Here is a 20,906-nt window from a genome sequence, read left to right as displayed (position 1 = left end):
ACGTGCACACATAATACTGCTGTGGCAAAGACACTGTACTTGCATAAGTAAATAAAAAGAAAATTATCTCTCGTGCTCTTCCTTCACCATCTCTTATGTTTTATTAAAACTGCTTCTGCCACCTTCTTCAGTTAAGCAAGGCGCTAACTCTGCTTCCTTTTTATATCCTGCTGCATTAACTTTCTCATCCTATCTTCTTGCCAGATTCAGTGACTTAGCACCAGGGTTCCTGTGTGAATAAGAAAAAGGCGCGGGCTTCCCTGGTGGCGCAGTGGTTGAGAGTCCGCCTGCTGATGCAGGGGACGCGGGTTCGTGCCCTGGTCCGGGAGGACCCCACATGCCGCGGAGCGGCTGGGCCCGTGAGCCATGGCCGCTGAGCCTGCGCATCCGGAGCCTGTGCTCCGCAACGGGAGAGGCCACAACAGTGAGAGGCCCGCGTACCACCAAAAAAAAAAAAAAAAGAAAACAGAAAAAAGAAAAAGGTATCTCTTCCTCAAGGCACTTGACTGCCATCTGCTGGAAAACTCTTGTAATAAATATAGAAATATACAAATCTAAGATGACTACATCATATCTGACAAGAATCTTTACACCCATACTCAGAAGTCCTGATTGGTACATCTAAGCAACTGCAAGTCTATGACATGCCTAGCCCAGGTGGCACCTCACACCTGGACCAGACACTAGTCCACTTGGGGCCTCAGTCTCCCACTCTTAATACAGGGCTTGGCTTAGGTGCACTTAGGTCCCTTTCAGTGCTACCGTTTTATAACAGCATTGTCACACCTTATGTTCATATCAAGCATTCAATCCATGTGTGCTAAGTAAATACATTTTAATTTCACAAATGATTAAGGGGATGGCTCTACTCTATGCCTTGAGCCCCAATTTAAACATTAAATAATTCAACTAATAATGAGTTCTTAACATGTTCTTATTAAGTGTTAAAGAGTTATTTGTCTAATTCCATTCCAACCATTAGGTCCTTACCTAAGCCAACCTCTGCTAGACCCACAGTCTAATTTATGATTTATAGAAAAAGCTTCTACGTCGGTAGGATTTTAGAAATTTCCCCTAAGACCCAACAAAGGGAATGTCTCTTATTTAGAAGACAGGGACATAGAGATGTTTTCATTGTCCTGGCCTTCAATGATCAAGGAAGAAATACAATTAAGAATGTTTCCTCTAAAAGGATTAAGAGTAAGTTATTAACAGCTCAGGGTAAAGAAGTAGCCATATGAAAAAATAATTCCAATACAGTTGGTAAATACGCTGCTTCCATTTTATACTTTCAAAACAATCCTAGAGATGAACTCTCCTGTTCAGGAGGATAAAACCAATGACTAGTCAGTTTACCAAATGTCAAGTGATAGAAGCTGTCACTGCAAGACCAACCAAGCCTTCGGAGAAGATTAGGTTCTTGAGTTTCCTCTATCAGAAAGACTTCTGGGCTTCCCTGGTGGCGCAGTGGTTAAGAATACGCCTGCCAATGCAGGGGACACGGGTTCGAGCCCTGGTCCGGGAAGATCCCACATGCTGCAGAGCAACTAAGCCCGTGCATCACAACTATTGAGCCTGTGTTCTAGAGCCTGTGCGCCACAACTACTGAAGCCTGTGAGCCACAACTACTGAAGCCCATGCGCCTAGGGCCCATGCTCCGCAACAAAGAGTAGCCCTCACTCGCTGCAACTAGAGAAAGCCTGCGCACAGCAACGAAGACCCAACGCAGCCAAAAATAATTAATTAATTTAAGAAAAGAAAGACTTCTGACATCTTCAGAAATGATTTTGAGAATTCTCTTCAATGTCACAGAGTGTCCATTAAGAGAACTGCAATTCTGAAACCATTTCAGAGGAACCGAACAAACATTTCCTCTCCCTGCTCTCATCTCATAGTCTGTAAAGGAAAGCCTCAAGCCTCTCACTGTGGTTACCATGGTGCCAGGTACCACTGTAGCTCTGCTAATTAGCTCTGGACGAAATTGAGAAAATCACCAAATAAGCACACTTACTGTCAGAAGGAATAAAATCATGTCCATTAGTTTGATGAGCCTCTGAGTGCCAGGATGCAGCATCAAGCACTACAGAAATCTACCTTTCAGGTGTGGGAAGGTTAGCGAGTGCTCTGAGTTCTTACAAAATGCATAGTAAAGCAGGGACAGCAGTAGCAAAATCTGAAGGGGGGTTACAGATGTATCTCCCCCATCAAAGCCCTTGTAAATGAAGTAATTCAACCATACAAAAAAGAACAATAAAAAATAAATGCCTATATAGCTACCACCAACCCAGCTTTATCAAATCTTAACACTTTAGAGTTGCTTTAGATAAAAAAATATAAAAATGAGATCGTACAGATTTATTTGAAGTTTTCTATTTACCCCTACTTGATGACATTCTTCCTCCTTTCTCTCCCTGAGCGTGTATCCATAAACGATGTATGGCTATTATTGTGAACGTTTTTTACCTTTATATAAATTATATACTGTACATACTATGTGTAATGTGTTTTTTGTGTTCAGCATTGTTTTTAATACTAATCCTTAGGGATATATGTAGTTTTAGTTCATTCACCTTTTTTTTTAAAATTAATTAATTAATTTTTAGCTGCGTTGGGTCTTCGTTGCTGCACGTGGGCTTTCTCTAGTTGCGGTGAGCAGGGGCTACTCTTCGGTGCAGTGTGCAGGCTTCTCATTGCAGTGGCTTCTCTTGTTGTGGAGCATGGGCTCTAGATGCGCGGGCTTCAGTAGTTGTGGTGCACGGGCTTAGCTGCTCCACGGCATGTGGGATCTTCCCAGACCAGGGCTCGATCCCGTGTCCCCTGCGTTGGCAGGCGGATTCTTAACAACTGCACCACCAGGGAAGCCCCAGTTCATTCACTTCTAGCTGCTATACAGTATTCCATTGTTTGACTATTTTCTGTTCATAGACAGGTTCATGTGCTGTTTCGAATTATTTTCTACTATGAACAAGTCTGCATCAAAAAAAAAATTCTTGCACATACCTCCTTGTGCAAATGAGAATGAACTCAAGGGAAGGAGTTGGCATATTTCAAGCTTTGCAGGTCATATGATCTCTGTTGCAATTATTCAACTCTACTACTGTAGTGTGAAAGCAGCTATGGAAATGATTACACATGGCTCTGTTTCAATAAAACTTTCCAAAAACAGGCAGTGGGCAGAATTTGGTATGTGGGTTATAGTCTGAGACCCCTGCTCTCGAGTATAAATATCTAAAAGTAGAATTGCTTGGTCATAGGGTTATGCACATCTCAAACTTTACTAAACATTGACAAACTGTTTTCCAGAAAGTTATATCCATTTTCAATCCACTAGCAGAGTAAGCTCTCACTTCCCTGACAAAGTTTGGCACTGTCAGACTTAAATTTTTGTCAATCTAATAGATGAGAAAGGCATCACATTTTAATTTGCATTTCCTTAATTTGCAGATCCTTAATTGGTGAGGTTAAAAAACTTTTCATATATGTTTACTAACAATTTGGGTTACCTTTTCTGCAAATTGGCTGCTCCAAGGTTTTTGCCTACTTTTTAAAATTATGTTGTCTGTTGCTTATTGATCTGCAGGAGTTCTTTATGGATTCTGTATACTAATCAACAAGTAAATGTATTGCAAGTATCTTCTCCCAGTCTGTGATTTGTCTTGTCACTTTATGTCATCTTTCACTGTATATAAAATTAAAAGCTTCACACAATCAAAATGATCATTTTCTTCTGTTTTTTTTTTTAAGTACTATTTTTGGGGTCTCTTAAATGAGATCCCTCCCTACCTTAAGGTCATACAGATACTCTTCTATTTTCTCTTCTAAAAATTAACGTTTTGCTTTTCATGGTAAATTTTTTATCCACCTGGAATTTATTTTTGCAAATAGCATAAAGAAGGAATACAGAATCTGCTTTCTTCCCCCGTAAGGATAACCCAATTATCTGAGCACCACTGACTGAAGGTAAGTTCCATGAGGACAGAGGATTTTGTCCCTGCTATATTCTGAGTGCCTTGGCAATGCCTGACATTTTTTAATCTATCAAGTAACTACAACTTATCTGCAAATGAGGACTGTCTCCTTGGCTGCAATAGGGAAGTAGGAACTGTAGGCACAGACTAAAGGGTCTGGAGGGGTAAGGAGATAGCTGTCATAGTCCTCTTTCCCCGGACCATGTACAGCACATAAGATTAGAGTGACACATTCTGCTGTCTTCTCAGCCAAACAAGTATAAATCTGGTGCCAGTTCACTAATCAATTCAGCAAATATTTATTGAGTACTTACTATTTCATGTACTTGGAACTGAATACATTTTTAGGGGATAAAAAATATCTTCACATACACAGTCTCATTTGATTTTCAAAACCTCTCTGGTAGTTTTTCATCTTATATGAGAAAACTGAGGCTCAGGAGATACACTAATTTCCCTAAAAGCTAATAAGTGGGGGAGTTAGGACTCTATCCTAGTCCTTAGTTTTTTGTTTTTCCTTTTCAAAAAAGTATGGTAAAAAAACACATAACATAAAATTTACCATCCTAACCATTTAAAAATATACATTTCAATAATATTAAGTATACTCACACTGTTGTGCAATAATTCTCCATAACTTTTCATCTTACAAAACTGAAATTCTATACCCATTAAGCAAAAATTCCCTATTTCCCCTCTCCCCAAGCTCCCATTAACTACCATTCTATTTTCTGTTTCTATGAATCTGACTACTCTAGGTACCTTATACATGAGTGGAAACATACAGTATTTGTCTTTCTGTGATTGGCTTACTTCACTTAGTATAATGTCTTCAAGGTTCATACATGTAGTAAGCATGTGACAGGATTTCCTTCCTTTTTAAGGTTGACTAATATCCCACTGTATGTATATACCACATTTTATTTATCTATTCATTTGATGGACAGCTGGGTTGCTTCCACCTCTTGGCTACTATGAATAATGCTGCTATGAACATAGGTGTGCAAATACTTCTTTGAGATCTGCTTTGGATTCTTTTGGATATATACCCAGCAGTGGGATTGCTGGATCATGTGACAGTTCTATTTTTAATTTTTGAGGAACCGCCATACCGTTTTCCACAGCAGCTGCACCATTTTACAATCCCACCAGAAGTGCACAAGGGTTCCAAATTCTCCACATCCTTGCCAACACTTGTTATTTTGTTTTTCGGTGTTTTTTTTTGATAGCAGCTATCCTAACGAGTGTGAGGGATTTAACCATTTAAAGTATGTATCTTAGTCCTTGATTTTTAATCTAGTGCTTTTTCGATTATACTACATTACAGTGCACTCTCTGTGAAAGAGGAATTTGAAATGAGGCATAGTGGATTTCTAAACTAGATATTATGTTCTTTCAAATATTATAAAAGAAAAGAGCATGATAAATTTTAAGTCCAACAGACCTGGATTCGAATCCTGTTTATGTAGCTTACTAGCTGTGAAGTCTTGAGCAAACTACATAACTGATAAGCCTGAACTGCCCCATCAGTAATGTCAGGAGAAGAATGCTGTGAGGATTATAGATATATGTATATGTAAAGTGTCTAACTGAGGAACTGGTAAATAATAAGCACATCCTAAGTAGCAAGTATTATTGAAAGGCTAGCGACAAGAAACAGAATTGAACCCGTACCAATTTTGGTAGCACTGTAGATGTTTTCAATAGGAAATATTTCTCCTAGCCCATATAGGAGAACCTTGGCCAGAGCTGGAACCAGTTGGGTTGTAGTGATCAGAACATTCACACAATTCTTTCTGGAAGGGAGAAAGAGGGAAAAGAAAAGAAAAAGGTGAAATCAAACCAACCTGTGAACAAGAATTCAAATGGATCTTCTCTGTAGGACCTGCTTGTGAAAAATTAACCTCAAAATGCCTAGCATGGTATCTGTTCAGTGCCAATGTTCACTTTTTGCTCTAATTATCTCAGGTTTATTTATTTTCCCAATTAAAGGACAGAGACTTTTGTGGTGGACACAGAGCAGCAACTTGATTCTTGCCTCACTTCCTTCTGACCATTCTAGCTCACTGCATTGTTAGCAAACCCCACCAACCCACGGCACTGATACCACACTCCAGAAAACACAATGAGGCTTTCAGTTACAGTGCCATTTCATCTGAATGAGATATGACTGAAGTCCAGTCCTCTCTGCTCATCACACCATGGCAACATAAATTTCAGAATACATATTATTTTCACGAGTCCTTTACCTTCACAGATATCCACCCCTTGGTGTCAGTTTTACTGTTTAGTAGGCTGTGAATCTGGAATTCTTGCTTTGAGGGAGGGACGAATAAGGGTATGTATTTATTTCCCATTCTAAGCTTCAAGCTCAAATCTCCTTAATCTGCTTAATGTACCCTTTTTCTTTTCTTTTTTCAAGTTATTTATTTTTGGCTGCGCTGGGTCTTTGTTGCCGTGCGCGGGCTTTCTCTAGTTGCAGTGAGCGAGGGCTACTCTTCCTTGCGTGCGCAGGCCTCTCATTGTGGTGGCTTCTCTTGTTGCGGAGCACAGGCTCTAGGCGCACAGGCTTCAGTAGTTGTGGCTCACGGGCTCCAGAGCGCAGGCTCAGTAGTTGTGGCGCAAGGGCTTGGTTGCTCCGCGGCATGTGGGATCTTCCCAGACCAGGGCTGGAACCCATGTCCCCTGCATTGGCAGGCGGATTCTTAACCACAGCACCACCAGGGAAGTCCCTGTACTCTTTTTCTTTTGAATCCCGCCTTCCTGAGTAGGTTTTGCTACATTTCTCTGGCGCTTCCTACACTTAGGATATTTGTGATATAGCTCCTACATGTATTCTTTGATGTCACCAGGCCCACCCACGTTCTGGGTTGGAGATTCTGGGTTACTGAGTATAATTTAGTGAGCAAAAAGTAAGAGAAAAGAAAAAAGCTTTCAAAGCTCTTCGGTGTGCTTTTAGAGTAAAATGACCTTGCCTCCCACCTAACCGAATCCTTCCCTGCATCATTTGAACTCTTCTCACCCCTGTCCCACAGTCTGTTTTAGGGAATGGCCTATCCTGGACTACGGTGGAAGAAAGCATCTCTCTGAGAGGATGAAAACTAAAATTATTATTTCCATACCTGGACTGGATGAGAAGTAAGGACTTCAATGCAGTTCCTAACCAGGAATCTGTTAAAACTTCAATTTCTGCTCTTAGTCTCTGCAGTGCTTCCTTTCTCTGGGGACTGAGGAGCCCTTTGGGAATAAAAGTAGACACATTCATCATCTGACAACATCCTTGCTGGCACAGAGAAAGCGACTTCTATATTCAATTTGGAAATAGTGTGAGTTACTGAGATATTCTACTGAGCTAACACATCTCTCTCCCTGATAAAACCCTAGCCTACTCAAAATGCCTTTTTTACTTTCTTCACCAGAATATTTTGCTGGGGGAGGGGGGAGGTGCATAATCACAACAACAAAATCAGTGATAGAAACACTGTGATTAGGTTCTGGCAGAGGCTCTTTCATCACCAACCGGTAATGTAATTTGCAGACCAGTGGACCATACTTGAGTAGCACTGCTTTAGATGTGACATCAAGAACCAAAGGGGAAAAAATTACAGATGGAGAGTCCACAGCATTTCCAATCTCTTTCTAAAGAAACCGAGGCCCACAGAGGAAAGGGGGCTGCCTGAGAATACACAGCAAGTTAGTGGCTTTTGGTCACTGAAATCTTCCCACTATCATACACTGCTCCCACGGTGACTGCTCTCACCCACTTCAGAACACATCAACCGAGATCCCAGGCTGAATCACCAGCTTTCTGAATGTCATTTATTTGTACTGTACTTCTGAAACAACTCCAGCTGGTAAGAGACTGAAACACTTCTTTAAGATCAGATGATTAAGCACAAAACAAAAAACAATTCATCTGATGGGAGCACGTTACCCGACACTTGAGTTACAATATTCAAATGATAAACCTGGCTCTGAATTTTCTGTAGTGAAGGTAAAAAGAGAAATTCTGCATTCTATTACCAACACTCCATAAAAACAGAAGTCATTTCTATGAGTAGAACTGTGTGTAATTTGTTTTCAGTCTGATGGTTTTTCACAATGCAAGCCTAGAATTAGATGGCTCTCAAAATTTCTGATAAAACAAAAACCAAACAAGTATCTATACGTCATGTATGACATATACATAAGCACGCATATGTCATATATTTAACTAATATCATGTGGCACTTTTGTTAATTCATATTTTACAAAATACAGGTGGAGATTACTTTTACTATGTTCCCCAGGGTGGGCTCAGGGGAGTCTCACAGAGGGTTATAAATCACTTTCTTCAGGAAACCACATCCAGACACTCACTGGGCAGAGAAAGGACCAGAGACTTAGGTTGTATATGAAAATGAACAAAAGAAAGGCAAATGTCTGTGAGAGAGAAAGAGCAAAAAGAGTTGGTTACCAAAATAAAAAGTACTGGCTCTGAATCATGAAGAAAAAAAAAGCAGTAAAGAGAGGAATCTGAAAAAAGTAAATAAATTAGATTCCCGAAAGCCCAGATGCCTATGATTTTTTCTGGTATTGGAGCACTGTAACACGAATGCACCAAACTGATCTTTGAAGCCCTATTTTTACTTTCTGCCCCACACTGTAGTAGTGGTATGGGAGGTAGGAGGGCTCTCTTGACCTGAGGTAATATACTTCTAGGCAGTCTATGGAATCCCTGAAACTTCACGCAACATTTTGTGCAGATGGAGGTGTTTGAGGGTGATGGTTCACAGTTTTCAATATTTTCTCACAAGGGTATATCACTAAAAAAGGAATTGCATGAATGTAAAGTGCAGTGGACCAAGAGTTCGGGATTCCAGTTGTGGTATGGGCACTAATTTGCTATGTGACCCGACCTTGTTACCCTCATGATGGACCATCAATTTTCTCAAGTGCAAAATGAAGGATTTAGATTAGTTCCCTAATGTCACTTCTAATTTGAACAATCTACGGCTAATTAATTAATTCCAAATAATAGAATTTTAGGCATAATGGCACCTGACATTTGAGATATATCTGGGCAGAAAGAACTCCCAAGGTCCTTCAAATCACAATGCACGGATACTGTCAACCTATCATCCTGGACCTAGTTTTCCATCCACTATAAACCTGGTTGCTAGTTCTACCTGACTTGTCCCGATGGCTATGTAAATCTGTTCAAAAATATGGCAACCTATTAAATATTACTGATAGTTGTTGTTTGCGAAGTTATACCAAGAGAAGTCCATGAGAAAGGCAGAGCTTCCTCCCCAGAGGGTTTCAATCAAACCTGTTTTTTAAATACAGAGTTCAAATGTTACTGTGGCACAAATTGATAAGTCAGGGAGCCCTAAGGAAACCCTGGAAAAGAAAACAGGAAATCAGAACAAAACAGAAAATTAGCTGGTTGTATGCCACACTTACCAGCCACATTGCTTTTATGCTTATCATAGATTTCTCTCACTTTTCGGTAACGGAAAGCCAGTTTCCTCATCCAGTCCACACCTCCCTGGACGCCCACAGAGGAACCATGGCTGCCACTACCTCCTGAGCCACTGAAACCATCTGTTGAGAAACTGTAGTTGCTGTAGAGAGAGAGGATGATGAAAATTAAAATCTACACTGCAGAGTTTTTGGTTGAATGCCACCTCGGATTGATTCTCTGTCCTATTCCTGGCATCTGACAGCAAGGCCTTGAGAATCTTCTTTCTTAATCTCTGTATGTCAGAGTCTATCTTTTCATCAGTCCTCCATCTCATCCCTATTACTTCTATCAAAGAAAGTATGGAAAGGGAGAGCAAGAGAGGCAAGACTTAATTCAAGCACCAGCATCCGCTAGAGGTTGGCTTCAGACAGACCATCTTTTCATTAATGACAGAAAATACCTTACAGTGAAAAAAACCCGGAATACAAAACTTTTGTGTACATACCCACCCACAGACACACACACACACACGATTGCAACTATGTAAAAAGGAGAAACGTGAAAAAGTAATGGAAGGAACTAACCCCAAATTCTAATAATAGTTAGAAAATGGGAATGTTTTCCTTCAGTGATCTTTTGGCTAGTTTAATAAGTTCATGGGTCACATATAAAATATGTCCACAAATTCTTTAATACTCCTCTAACTTTGCTCCCTGTAGGTATGGACCGTATTTGAACGTAAACAGAATGTGGTGGAAGTGATGGTGTTGGACTTTAGAGACCAGGCTTCTCTTACAGCACCTGCTCTAAAAGAAGTCAGCTGTCACAGGAGAACACTCCAGCTGCCCCATGAAGAGGCACATAGTGAGGACTGAGGCCTCCTCCTATCAGCCACACATGGAAGCAGGTCCTCCAGCTCCAACCAAGCCTTCAGATGATTTTAGCTTCAGCTATCTTGACTTCAATCTCAGAGACCCTGATTCAGAACTACCCAGCTAAGTCACTTTCAAGTTCCTGACCTACAGAAACTATGAGATGATAAATGGTAACTGTTTTAAGCTACTAAATTTGGGGGTTATTTGTTACACAGCAATAGACAACTATTATAGCTAAACAGGTTGGGAGGGATTAATACTTCCTAAGTCAAGATTTCCAAATGACTGACAGAATTAGAGACAACTTGGTTCAATCAGAAGTCAAAATAGAGTTCAGTGTAAAATTCTACATTTAAGAAAATAAAGCTGCCAAGACATGATTGGTAATTACTAGTTAGCCATATGCATAAGAGAAAAAAAAATACTAGGGTTCAGAGTGGACTGTAAACTGCTTCAGACCAGGCTTTTTCCTAAGGTGAGTAAAATCTCTTAAGACTGGTACCCTCCAAGGCTGTGGAAGACACAGCATACATGACTGAATCTGCTCCAGAAGTGAAACCTTTCTATCCTTCTCGGCACCAAAGGGTTACATCCTTACTAAGTGGTATGTCCAGTTCTGCTCTAGATTTGAGAATTCACAGAGGAAACAATTTTAGGGTAGACACATGGAAAAACTTTTTGCCTCTGAAAAGGGATAAACATTAAAACAAATTAACATGAAAAGATGTGACAACTTTTTTTCTAAAGGTCTTTAAATGTAAGGTAGATAAATTTTTGGATTATTCTTAGCTAAGACTACTGAGCTAGAAGACAGTAGCCAAGAGAGAAAGGAGGAGACCGAGCAAGCATTTTGCCACTGAGACCTCCTTGGTTTAGCGTTCACCGTGATATTAATGTTTAAGATTGTCTTCCATAGGGTCACTCCTGACACCATCAGACCCCCACAATTAACTTCCTTGGTAAAATCCCTGATGCTTATTTGTATCTAAAACCAATCAATCTGGAAGCACACTTTTCCCGACTGAAAATCTGGCCAAAGAGAAACTAGTATATCCTTTACTTTGGAATGCTTTTTTTCTCATTCCATCATGCTACCCAGTCATCAAGGTCATACTTAAATTCTACTCTGCTGAGAAGGCCACCCCAATGTTGGCACCACGTACTCCCCACACCCATCAGAATTACTTTCTATTCTGTGTTCCATCACATTTTCTATTGTCACCTTCTCACACTACATGCCATCGTTAACTACGTTTGTTTCTATCTCCTCTAATAGACTGTGAGCTCTTTTAGGGCTGTGTCTTATTCATCTTTGTTTTCCTCTGAACCTAGACAGTGTCTTATGCCTAACAGGTGTACTGATGTTTAAGACATCATTGTTTTTATCACCTCAAGTCTTGGCCATTGTCATCAGAAGCCACATCTTCCACATGCACCTGGTCACACTCCTGTTAAAAGACAAAACCACACATTATTTCAGTCCAGGGAGTAGAAGTGCTATTACCACCACAATATACTGTAAAAATATCACAAACAATGGCGAGGTGATGAAATACCTTATGGTCTCTTATGTGTGGAGGATCACTCTCACCCCCTTTCTGTTCAACTTCTTTTAAGGCCTAATTTACATTCCTCAGTCTTCATGAAATCTTCCTTAACCATCCCACCCCTCAGTTATGCTCTTATCTCAATAGTTCATTTTTCCAACAGTCCATGGGTATAAATACAAGCTCCCTTACACTGTCAGGTGTGCCTATGTCCTACACTAGACTGTAAGTCCTATTACACTGTAGGCCCCTTACGGCACAACCATGCCTTACGTCTCCTTTGTACCCCTCTAGTCTAGTCCAGTGCCCTTATATAGCATGTACTCAATACATTTTTGCAGATGAAACAGATGCTGGTAGAGTGCCTGTCGTATCAAAACTGAGAATGACTGAAACAGAAATTTGTAAATTCAAACTTAGGAATTAGTAGAGGTCATCTAAGTCAATCTCCTCATATTCTAAAAGTGAGGTAAAACAATTTGCCCAAGGTCATAAAACTAGTGAGTGGCAGAAAGAAACTAGAAGGAGCCTGGGTCTTCTAATCTGAATCCAAGGTTCTTTCCTTTAAGCCCACACTACTACGGACATAAAACGCCACCCACTGCCTAACTGACAGATTCATTCCTCTGACACCACCTAGGGTGGTGCCGTGATGTCCACCTGCATCAGAATCCTCTGGGGAAGATTTTTAAAAATGCATATTTTTGAACAGAATTTCTGTGAGTGAAGTCCTAGAATCTTCATTTTTAACAAGCTCCCCAGGTGATTCTTATGCCCCCTGAAGTTGAGAACCACTGACCTGGGGGGCAGGAACACATTCAGGTCAAATTCTTCACAGAACTTTCAGTCCTGAGTGAGGACTATGTCTAGAAAATCATTACAAATACAATTTGGCAACAATTACTGGCACATAGTAGGTTTTCAATAAATGTTTGCTGAATAAAACTATAATGTCCCAACTTATCAACATGTGAAGTTGAGGGAAGATTAAAGCACTGTGGAGCTTACACAAAAGTGTTGGAGTTTAGAGCCCTATTAATTTAATTTGTTGGAGAATTGTCTGTTGAGTAGAACTAGACTGTATTTTAAAAGAAAGAGGATTACTTCATGTTCATTTTACTTTAAAATTTTCACTAATTAAAACACTAGGTAATATATGTAGTACACAGTTCAAAATTCAAAAGGACATTAAGTGACAAGTCTGCTCCTTCCCACCTCTGTGTTCCAGCAACACATTCCCATCCTGAGATAGAACAACTGTTACTAGTTTGTTGTGTACGGTAACTGCTTAACTGAGGCCCAGAATGGGGAGATAACTTTCCTAACTTGGTACTCGCAGTCTGGTCTCCTGATTCCCAGTCCTGTGCTCTTTCCACTACACGATGTTCACCTCAAAGATGAACTCAAATGTCAAAACCAAAAAAATTAACCAAGAAGCTCTCAGTGTTTCCTGGTTTCCCTCCACCTAACTATAAAATGATCTGACATCTAGGCTAACCCATACATGGACAATAAGCACGTATAAAATACAATGAGTTAGAGTAGCCATCTACAGATCTGACAAATCAAGAGGCTATCTTTTAAGAAGGTAAAACTGAAAAACATTCAAGAGTACAAATAATCAAAGCCACCTTCTTCTATATGTTATTTAATATAGCTGAATAAATTGGAACGTTGGTTTATATAACAGTGTTTTGCCTGATGGGGTGGCACTGCCCCTAGAGCTAGATCACTTCCAAATAGGCTAACAAAAATCAAGTTTTTGAGCCAATAAAACTGAAGCCCAGAACTAAGACTGTGGTGACCTAACCAAGGCACTATTTCTTCAAGACTATGTGCACCCAAGTGCCGAGCGGGCCTCTCCATACCTACCCTGTCTAACCACATTTCCTCTAAATACAAAAAGCACAGGCTCAATAAATAGTTAGTGAACAAAGTGTTTCACTGAAGTGCAGAAACAATTTAAAATGCTTACCTCTAAGTCATTGAAAAATAGATGTGTGTCAGCCACTTCAAAAATCATTTCTTCCATAGTTAAACCTGAGCCAATCACTACTGTTGGGTCCTGAAAGACAATAAGAGAATAATTTGCTTGACTTGGCACTCACAGCATTGGTTCTTATCTTTAAATGATTCAAAATAGTTTGGGTCAAGGCCAAAACAACACTGGCCCACAACAGTGCTTCTCACTATTACTGATGCAATTTCATTCACAGTTATAAGAATCTGGGATTGTGCAAAGTTAAACATTTCAGGACTTTAGGACTTTAGTTTCTAGAAAACTTAACCCACTTAAAAAAAAAAAAACACTTGATTTTCGGAGAAATTCCGTTTCAGGAGAAATTCTAACTATCACTGAAATATTGCTCTTATAACACCCATTATCGTCCCCCCGCCCAACCTCACACACACAGTACAACACCAGAAGTCAGTAATCTGACAATCTCAACAACGAGGAAATCAGTAAAGAAATATTTGCAGGAAAACCAATGCACGTAGCTTTAAAATGAACTATCAGACCTTCCCTTAGAGGCAGTATGCTCTTATTTTATATATTCTCATTACCAGACTTGTTATATAGTATATGAGCTTATGTCAGCTTGCCAGTCTAGATACTAAAAGCCTATGGGAAAGTACTTCTAACAGAAACATTGGTGACAATAAGAAATAATTAGGAGCAGTAAAAGTAGGAAAGCAAAGGAGGCTGATATTTTTATAAAATGTATTCATAGAAACTAAAAAATAGGAGCCTGGAGGTAATTTAGTACAGAAATATACAGCCACTACCTCAAAAACAGCTCATCCCTCTATCAAAACTGATGTTAATACTGATGACTAAAGTTAAATTCTGCTTGGTATATTTCATTTAAGAAGGTATATAATCTATTTTATTTTATTTTAAGGTTTTTTTTAAAGATTAATTTAGACTGTGCCGGGTCTTAGTTGTGGCATGCGGGCTTCTTAGTTGCAGCATGCGGACTCTTCAGCTGCGGCATGCGGACTCTTCAGTTGCGGCATGCAGACTCTTCAGTTGCGGCAGGCGTGCAGGATCTAGTTCCCCAACCAGGGATTGAACCCGGGCCCCCTGCATTGGGAGCGTGGAGTCTTACCCACTGGACCACAGGGAAGTTCCTAAGAGGGTATATAATCTATTTTAGAAAGGTATTTTATATTTTAAATGTACAGATCTGGTATATTCTCAGCTAAAGGGAATAATCAGTTTAGGCTGTTATATGTGACATAGGGATAACAGACTAGTCTTTGGAGTAGATAATCCTGAGACTCCACTCTGTTTTGAGCCTCAGTCCCATACTTAGTCTTTGCAAAATACTGCTCTCCAACAACTTCAGCTTTCAGTACTGGTCCCAGGTCTAGTCTCTACCTTTATCATCAGCTCTGCCTGACCATGTAGTCTGCCTGGTATAAGCCATTGGGTGAAGCTTTATGTGAAAGGTGAAAGGTCAACAGGGTAAGATGGAGATAACAGAGACAGTGATTTTGGTTACCTGCACACATAGTCAGGAGAGGGACAGTTACAACAAAGGAAGAAAGACTCAAATTACCTTTCCATACTTCTGGGCATAGGATCCAGTAAGAAGGGAGTGGAAGATGATGATGGTTTCATCTAAGTCCCACAGAAATACCCGCTGAGTGAGGAAAATATTTTAAAAAATGAGTGAGCATCTTTTTTAATCGTAATGGAATGAGACAAGAAATCAATAACAGAAGGAAAACTGGAAAATTCACACATCTGTGAAAATTAAACAATAATCTTAAGCAACCAATGGATAAAAAAGAAATAAGTGAAATTAGAAAATACCTTGAGATGAATGAAAACCAAAAACAACATACCGAAATTTATGGGATGCTGTGAAAACAATGCTAAGAAGGAAATTTATAGCTCCAAACGCGTACCTTAAAAAAGATCTCAATCAAAAACCAAACTGCACAATTTAAGTTGCCAGAAAATGCCAGTAGAAGGAAGGAAATAATAAAGGTTAGAAGAGATAGATAAAGCAGAGGGTAGGAAAAAAATAGAGAAAATCAACAAAACCAAAAGTCGGTTCTTTGAAGAGATCTACAAAATTGACAACTTTTAGCTAGACTAGCTAAGAAAAAAGAGAGAAGATATAAATTACTAAAATCAGAAATAAAAGTGGGACATTATTACCAATTTTACAGAAATAAAAAGGATTATAAGAAAATACAATGAAGAGTTATACACCAACAAATAATCTAGATGAAATGAACAAATTCCTAGAAATTCACAATGTGCCAAAACTGACTCAAAAAGAAACAGAAAATCTAAACAGATCTTTAACTGGAGGAGGTTGAATCAATAATAAAAAACATCCCAAGAAAGAAAAGCCCAGGACCAGATGGCTTCACTGCTGAATTCTACCAAACACTTAAAGAAGAATTAACACCAATCCTTAAGATCTTCCAAAAAAATTGAAGAGGAGGGAACACTTCCTAACTCACTCTATGAAGCCAGCATTACCCTGATACTGAAGACAAAGACACTGCAAGAAAACTGCAGACCAATTCTCCTATGAACAGTGATGCAAAAACCTCAACAAAATAGTGGCAAACAATATTCAGCAGCATATTTAAAGAATTATAAATCATGACCAAGTGGGATTTGTTCCCAGAATGCAAGAATGGTTCAACATAGGAAAATCAATATAATATACTGCATTAACAGAAGAGAGGAAAAAACCCACATGGTCATCTCAATTGACGCAGAAAAAGCATTTGACAAAATTCAACACACTTTCATGATAAAAACACTCAATAAACTAGCAACTTCCTCACCATGATAAAGGACGTATATGAAAAACCTACAGCTAGTATCATACTCAATGGTGGAAAATTGAAAGTGTTACCTCTGAGATTAGGAATAAGAGAAGTATGCCTGTTTTCACCACTTCTATTCAAATGGTACTGCAAATTCTAGCCAGAATAAACTGGCAAGGAAAGGGGAAAAAAGGTACCCAAACTGGAAAGGAAGAAGTAAAATTACCTCTGTTCACAGATGACATGATCTTATACATAGAAAACCCTTAAGAATCCACAAAAAATTGTTGAGAGCTAATAAATGAATTCAGAAATCAGCTGTATTTCTATAAGCTTGCAATGAATAATTCTAAGAGGAATTTAAAACACAAGAGCATCAAAAATAATAAAATATTTAGGAATGAATTTAACTAACAGTTCAGGACTTGTACACTGAAAACTATAAAACATCACTGAAGGAAATCAAAGAGGACACGCCTAAATAAATGTAAGGACATTCCATGTTCATGAATATAAGACAATATTGTTAAGATGACAATACTACCCAATGTGATCTACAAATACAATGCAATCCCTATCAAAATCCCAACAGTGTTTTTTAAGGAAACAGAAAAACTAAGCCTAAAATTTGTATGAAATCTCAAGGGACCCTGAAGAGCCAAAATAATCTTGAAAAAGAACAAAGTTGGAAGACTCACACTTCCTGATTTCAAAACTTACTACAAAGCCAGAGTAATCAAAACAGTGTGGTACTAGCATAAGGACAGATATACAGACCAATGGAATAGATGAGAGAGCCCAGAAATAAATGCTTTTATATATACACACACACACACACACACACACACACACACACATACACACACACACACACACATATAGGCTCAATTGATTTTTTTTTTTTTTTTTTTTTTTTGCCAAGGATACCAAGACCATTCAATGGGGAAAGGAAACTGTTTCCAAAACAAGGTCCTGGGAAAACTGAATATCCATGTGCAAAAGAATGAAATTAGATCCCTGCTTCACACTATGTACAAAAATTAACTCAATATGGATCAAAGACCTAAATTTAAGAGCCAAACAATAAAATGCTTAGAAGAAAACACAGTTGAAAATCTTCATAATCTTGTTTCCTTAAATATAATACCAAAAGCACAAGCAATAAAAGAAAAATAGAACTTTATCAGAATTTAAAACTTTTAAGCATCAAAGGATACTATCAAGAGTGAAAAGACAATCTGCAGAAAATACCTGCACGTCATGTATCTGATAAGGGATTAATATCTAGAATATAAAGAATTCCTAATATTCAACAACAAAAAAACAAACAACCCAATTTAAAAATGGGCAAAGGATTTGGACATTACTTCAAATAAAACAGACAAATGGCCAATACACACATGAAAAGATATTCAACATTATTAATCATTAAGGAAATGCAAATCAAAACCACAATGAGACACCACTTCACACCCATTAGGATGGATTATGCAAAAAATGGGAAGTAACTGGAACCCTGGTACATTGCTGGTAGGAATGTAAAATGGTGTAGTCACCTGGAAAACATTTTGGTGGCTCCTCAAAAAGCTGAACATAGAACTACCATATGATCCCGCAATTCTACTCCTAGGTTTATACTTTTTCAAATAATTGAAAAGAGGGACTCAGAGAGATACCTGTACAGCAGTGTTATAGCAGCATTATTCACAATAGCTCAAAGGTGAAAAAACCCCAAGCGCTCTTCACAGATGAAAATGGATAAACAAAATGTGCTATATATACACAATGGAATTATTCAGCCATAAAAAGGAATGAAGTTCTGATATATGCTACAGCATGGATGAACCTTGAAAACATTATGCTAAGTGAAATAAGCCTGACACAAAAGGATAGATTTTGTATGATTCCGTTTATATGAACTATCTAGAATAGGCAAATTTATAGTGACAGAAAGTAGAACAGAGGTTACCAGGGACTAATAGGAGGGGAGAATAGGGAATCATTGCTTAATGGGTGCAGAGTTTTTGTTTGGATCATGAAAAACTTCTGGAAACAGACAGCAGTAACAAACAACACTGTGAATGTACTTAAAATTGCACACTTAAAAAATGGTAAATTTTATATTATATATACCTTACCACAATTTAAAAAATGAGTGAGTTCTCCGTTTTTTCCAAGAAATATATCAGGTCTTTAGATTTTCTTTCTTTCTCCTCCTGCCCTCCCCGCTGCCCCCAGTAACAAAAGGGAAGAGAGGTTTCAAACATAGCCTCAATTTACCTATGTCTTCTGAACACCTGTCAATGGACTCATTTTTAAATATGGCTTTTCCCTCTTATTAAATGATCACATTATAGAAAAATTGAAGAAAGAAAACAAAAGGATTAATATCAAAACTCCATTATTATTAGAATTTGTATGACTTTCTAGTCTTTTAATAATGAAGCCAAATGTGTGCCCATAATAAATTCCTATAGTGTTTAAACTACAGAATAAGTGAGAGCCAATCTCATTAATAAGTTACCAGATCTGGTTGCATGTTTCACAGAAACTTGGCCTAAAGCACTTTAGTTCTCTCATTTTACTTTGAGATTTTTAAATGGAGAACAGTATATTACTTGTGATACCCTCTGCTTTCTCAATATGATGCATTATTCTTTCTGTTCTCCTCTGGAATACAGAAAACAGTTTGTTCTTTCCCTTAAAAAGTGATCTGGCTACCTAAATTCAAAAAAGCTTTTTCAGTGCTCTTGGTGAAAAGGATCTGAAAGTGATATGGTAAGATATGGGCATAGAGTAATGTGTTTTTACATTTCTCTTTTCACTTGGCCAATTCATTTTCTCTTGCTCAGGAATTATAGGGTATACAACACAGAACCACATAATCTCATGAGTTTCAGATATGTGTTTGATAAATTTAAGAAATGAGAAAAAAAAAAGGCTGCAACTCAAATGAGTTTCTTCCCATACTTCTAATTCACTGTCCTGGGAAGAGCTGGCATCAGCTTTCCTCTTGCCCCGGTTCTTGCCAGTCATGTTTTTCCTGGACTGGTCATCAGCATCTTTACTTGGTGTAGTCTGGGTCAAAGATGGGCTTGTAGAAGGGTCTCCTGGAAAGGAAAAGTGAGACACCGGTATTGCCAGTGTAGTCACAGGCTATAAGAACCAGAGCAGAATGGTCAGCAGGTTCTCTGCCCTTAAGAATCATGTTGCAGGGATAAAGGCTGGAATACCAAACTTTACTTAAGCAATTTGGAAATGTAGACCAAACATCATGAAGAGAGTTATAACTAGAATTTATATGTCTTCCTCCCAATGGAAGAACACATCTATAAGTCATTTTGCCAAAAAAAAAAAATTAAACCTGAACCTGATCAAGCTTCTAGATCAAGGTTTCTCAACTTGGCACAATTGACCTTTTTGGACCAGATAATTTTTGTTGTGAAGGGACGTCCTGTGCATTGTAGGATGTTTGGTTAAGCAGCATTCTTGGCCTCTACCCACTATATGCCAGTAGCACCCCCTTCCCAGTGTGACAACCAAAACTGGGTCCATACATTGCCAAATATCCCTGGGTGTGGGGGCATGGGGGTGGAGGCAGGGGGCACAGAACCACCTCTAGCTGAAAAACCGCTGCTCTAGATCCATTTACCACTTTAAATAAAATACAGAAGGCAGTGGGCTGTGGTAAGCTACCCTCTAAGGTTATAATTGGCGAAATTTAGACTGAGAAATGGTATGGGACAAACAAACTATTGATTGTTTCTTCAACAAATAAATTACAATCGGAAATAAAAAGAGATAGGGGAATTTATAGGTTAAAACAAAATATCCACCAATCACAATGTATGGACCTTACTTGGATCTTATTTTAAACAAACTGTAAAAAGAAAAACAAAACTCCTAACATTTATGAGAAAAATAGAAATATGAATACCCTTTGGTATTTTATGTTATTAAGGAATTATTGTTGAATATTTAAGATGGGATAATGGCATTGTGGTTATGTTACCAAGCATTATAAATAAATATGATACCTGGCATTTGAGGAGGGAATTGGATGAAGTATAGTTGAAACAAGATTGCCTATGAGTTGTTAATTGCTGAAGTTGGATGACAGAATATAAGGGTTCATTATACCATTCTGACAACTTCTGCCACTGTTTGAAACTCTCCATTATTAAAAAGTTAAAATTGTTATGAAGAACAAAGATATTTAGAGAAATGAATTCAAAACTAAGGCATCAACACATGTAATGATTTCAGAGTTATG

General features: G+C 38.5%; 1 protein-coding gene across 7 annotated transcripts in view; it reads right to left on the bottom strand.

The window, feature by feature from the left end:
• EYA3 (EYA transcriptional coactivator and phosphatase 3) overlaps window positions 1-20,906 on the bottom strand; it is a 104,530-nt gene that overhangs the window by 6,402 nt on the left and 77,222 nt on the right. For 6 of the 7 annotated variants that reach the window (XM_060140887.1, XM_060140893.1, XM_060140888.1 and 3 more), the window contains 7 exons: window positions 19,604-19,743; window positions 15,400-15,483; window positions 13,812-13,901; window positions 11,679-11,737; window positions 9,414-9,574; window positions 7,091-7,205; window positions 5,643-5,764 (listed from right to left, as the gene is read on the bottom strand). In XM_060140887.1, the coding sequence (XP_059996870.1) occupies window positions 5,643-5,764; window positions 7,091-7,205; window positions 9,414-9,574; window positions 11,679-11,737; window positions 13,812-13,901; window positions 15,400-15,483; window positions 19,604-19,743 (771 nt within the window). The remainder of the gene's footprint in view (window positions 1-5,642; window positions 5,765-7,090; window positions 7,206-9,413; window positions 9,575-11,678; window positions 11,738-13,811; window positions 13,902-15,399; window positions 15,484-19,603; window positions 19,744-20,906) is intronic. The other variant, XM_060140892.1, reaches the window with a different exon arrangement.

Source organism: Lagenorhynchus albirostris, chromosome 2 (genome assembly GCF_949774975.1).
Source record: "Lagenorhynchus albirostris chromosome 2, mLagAlb1.1, whole genome shotgun sequence".
NCBI lineage: Eukaryota > Metazoa > Chordata > Mammalia > Artiodactyla > Delphinidae > Lagenorhynchus > Lagenorhynchus albirostris.
This window is presented reverse-complemented; position numbering and strand designations above follow the sequence as displayed.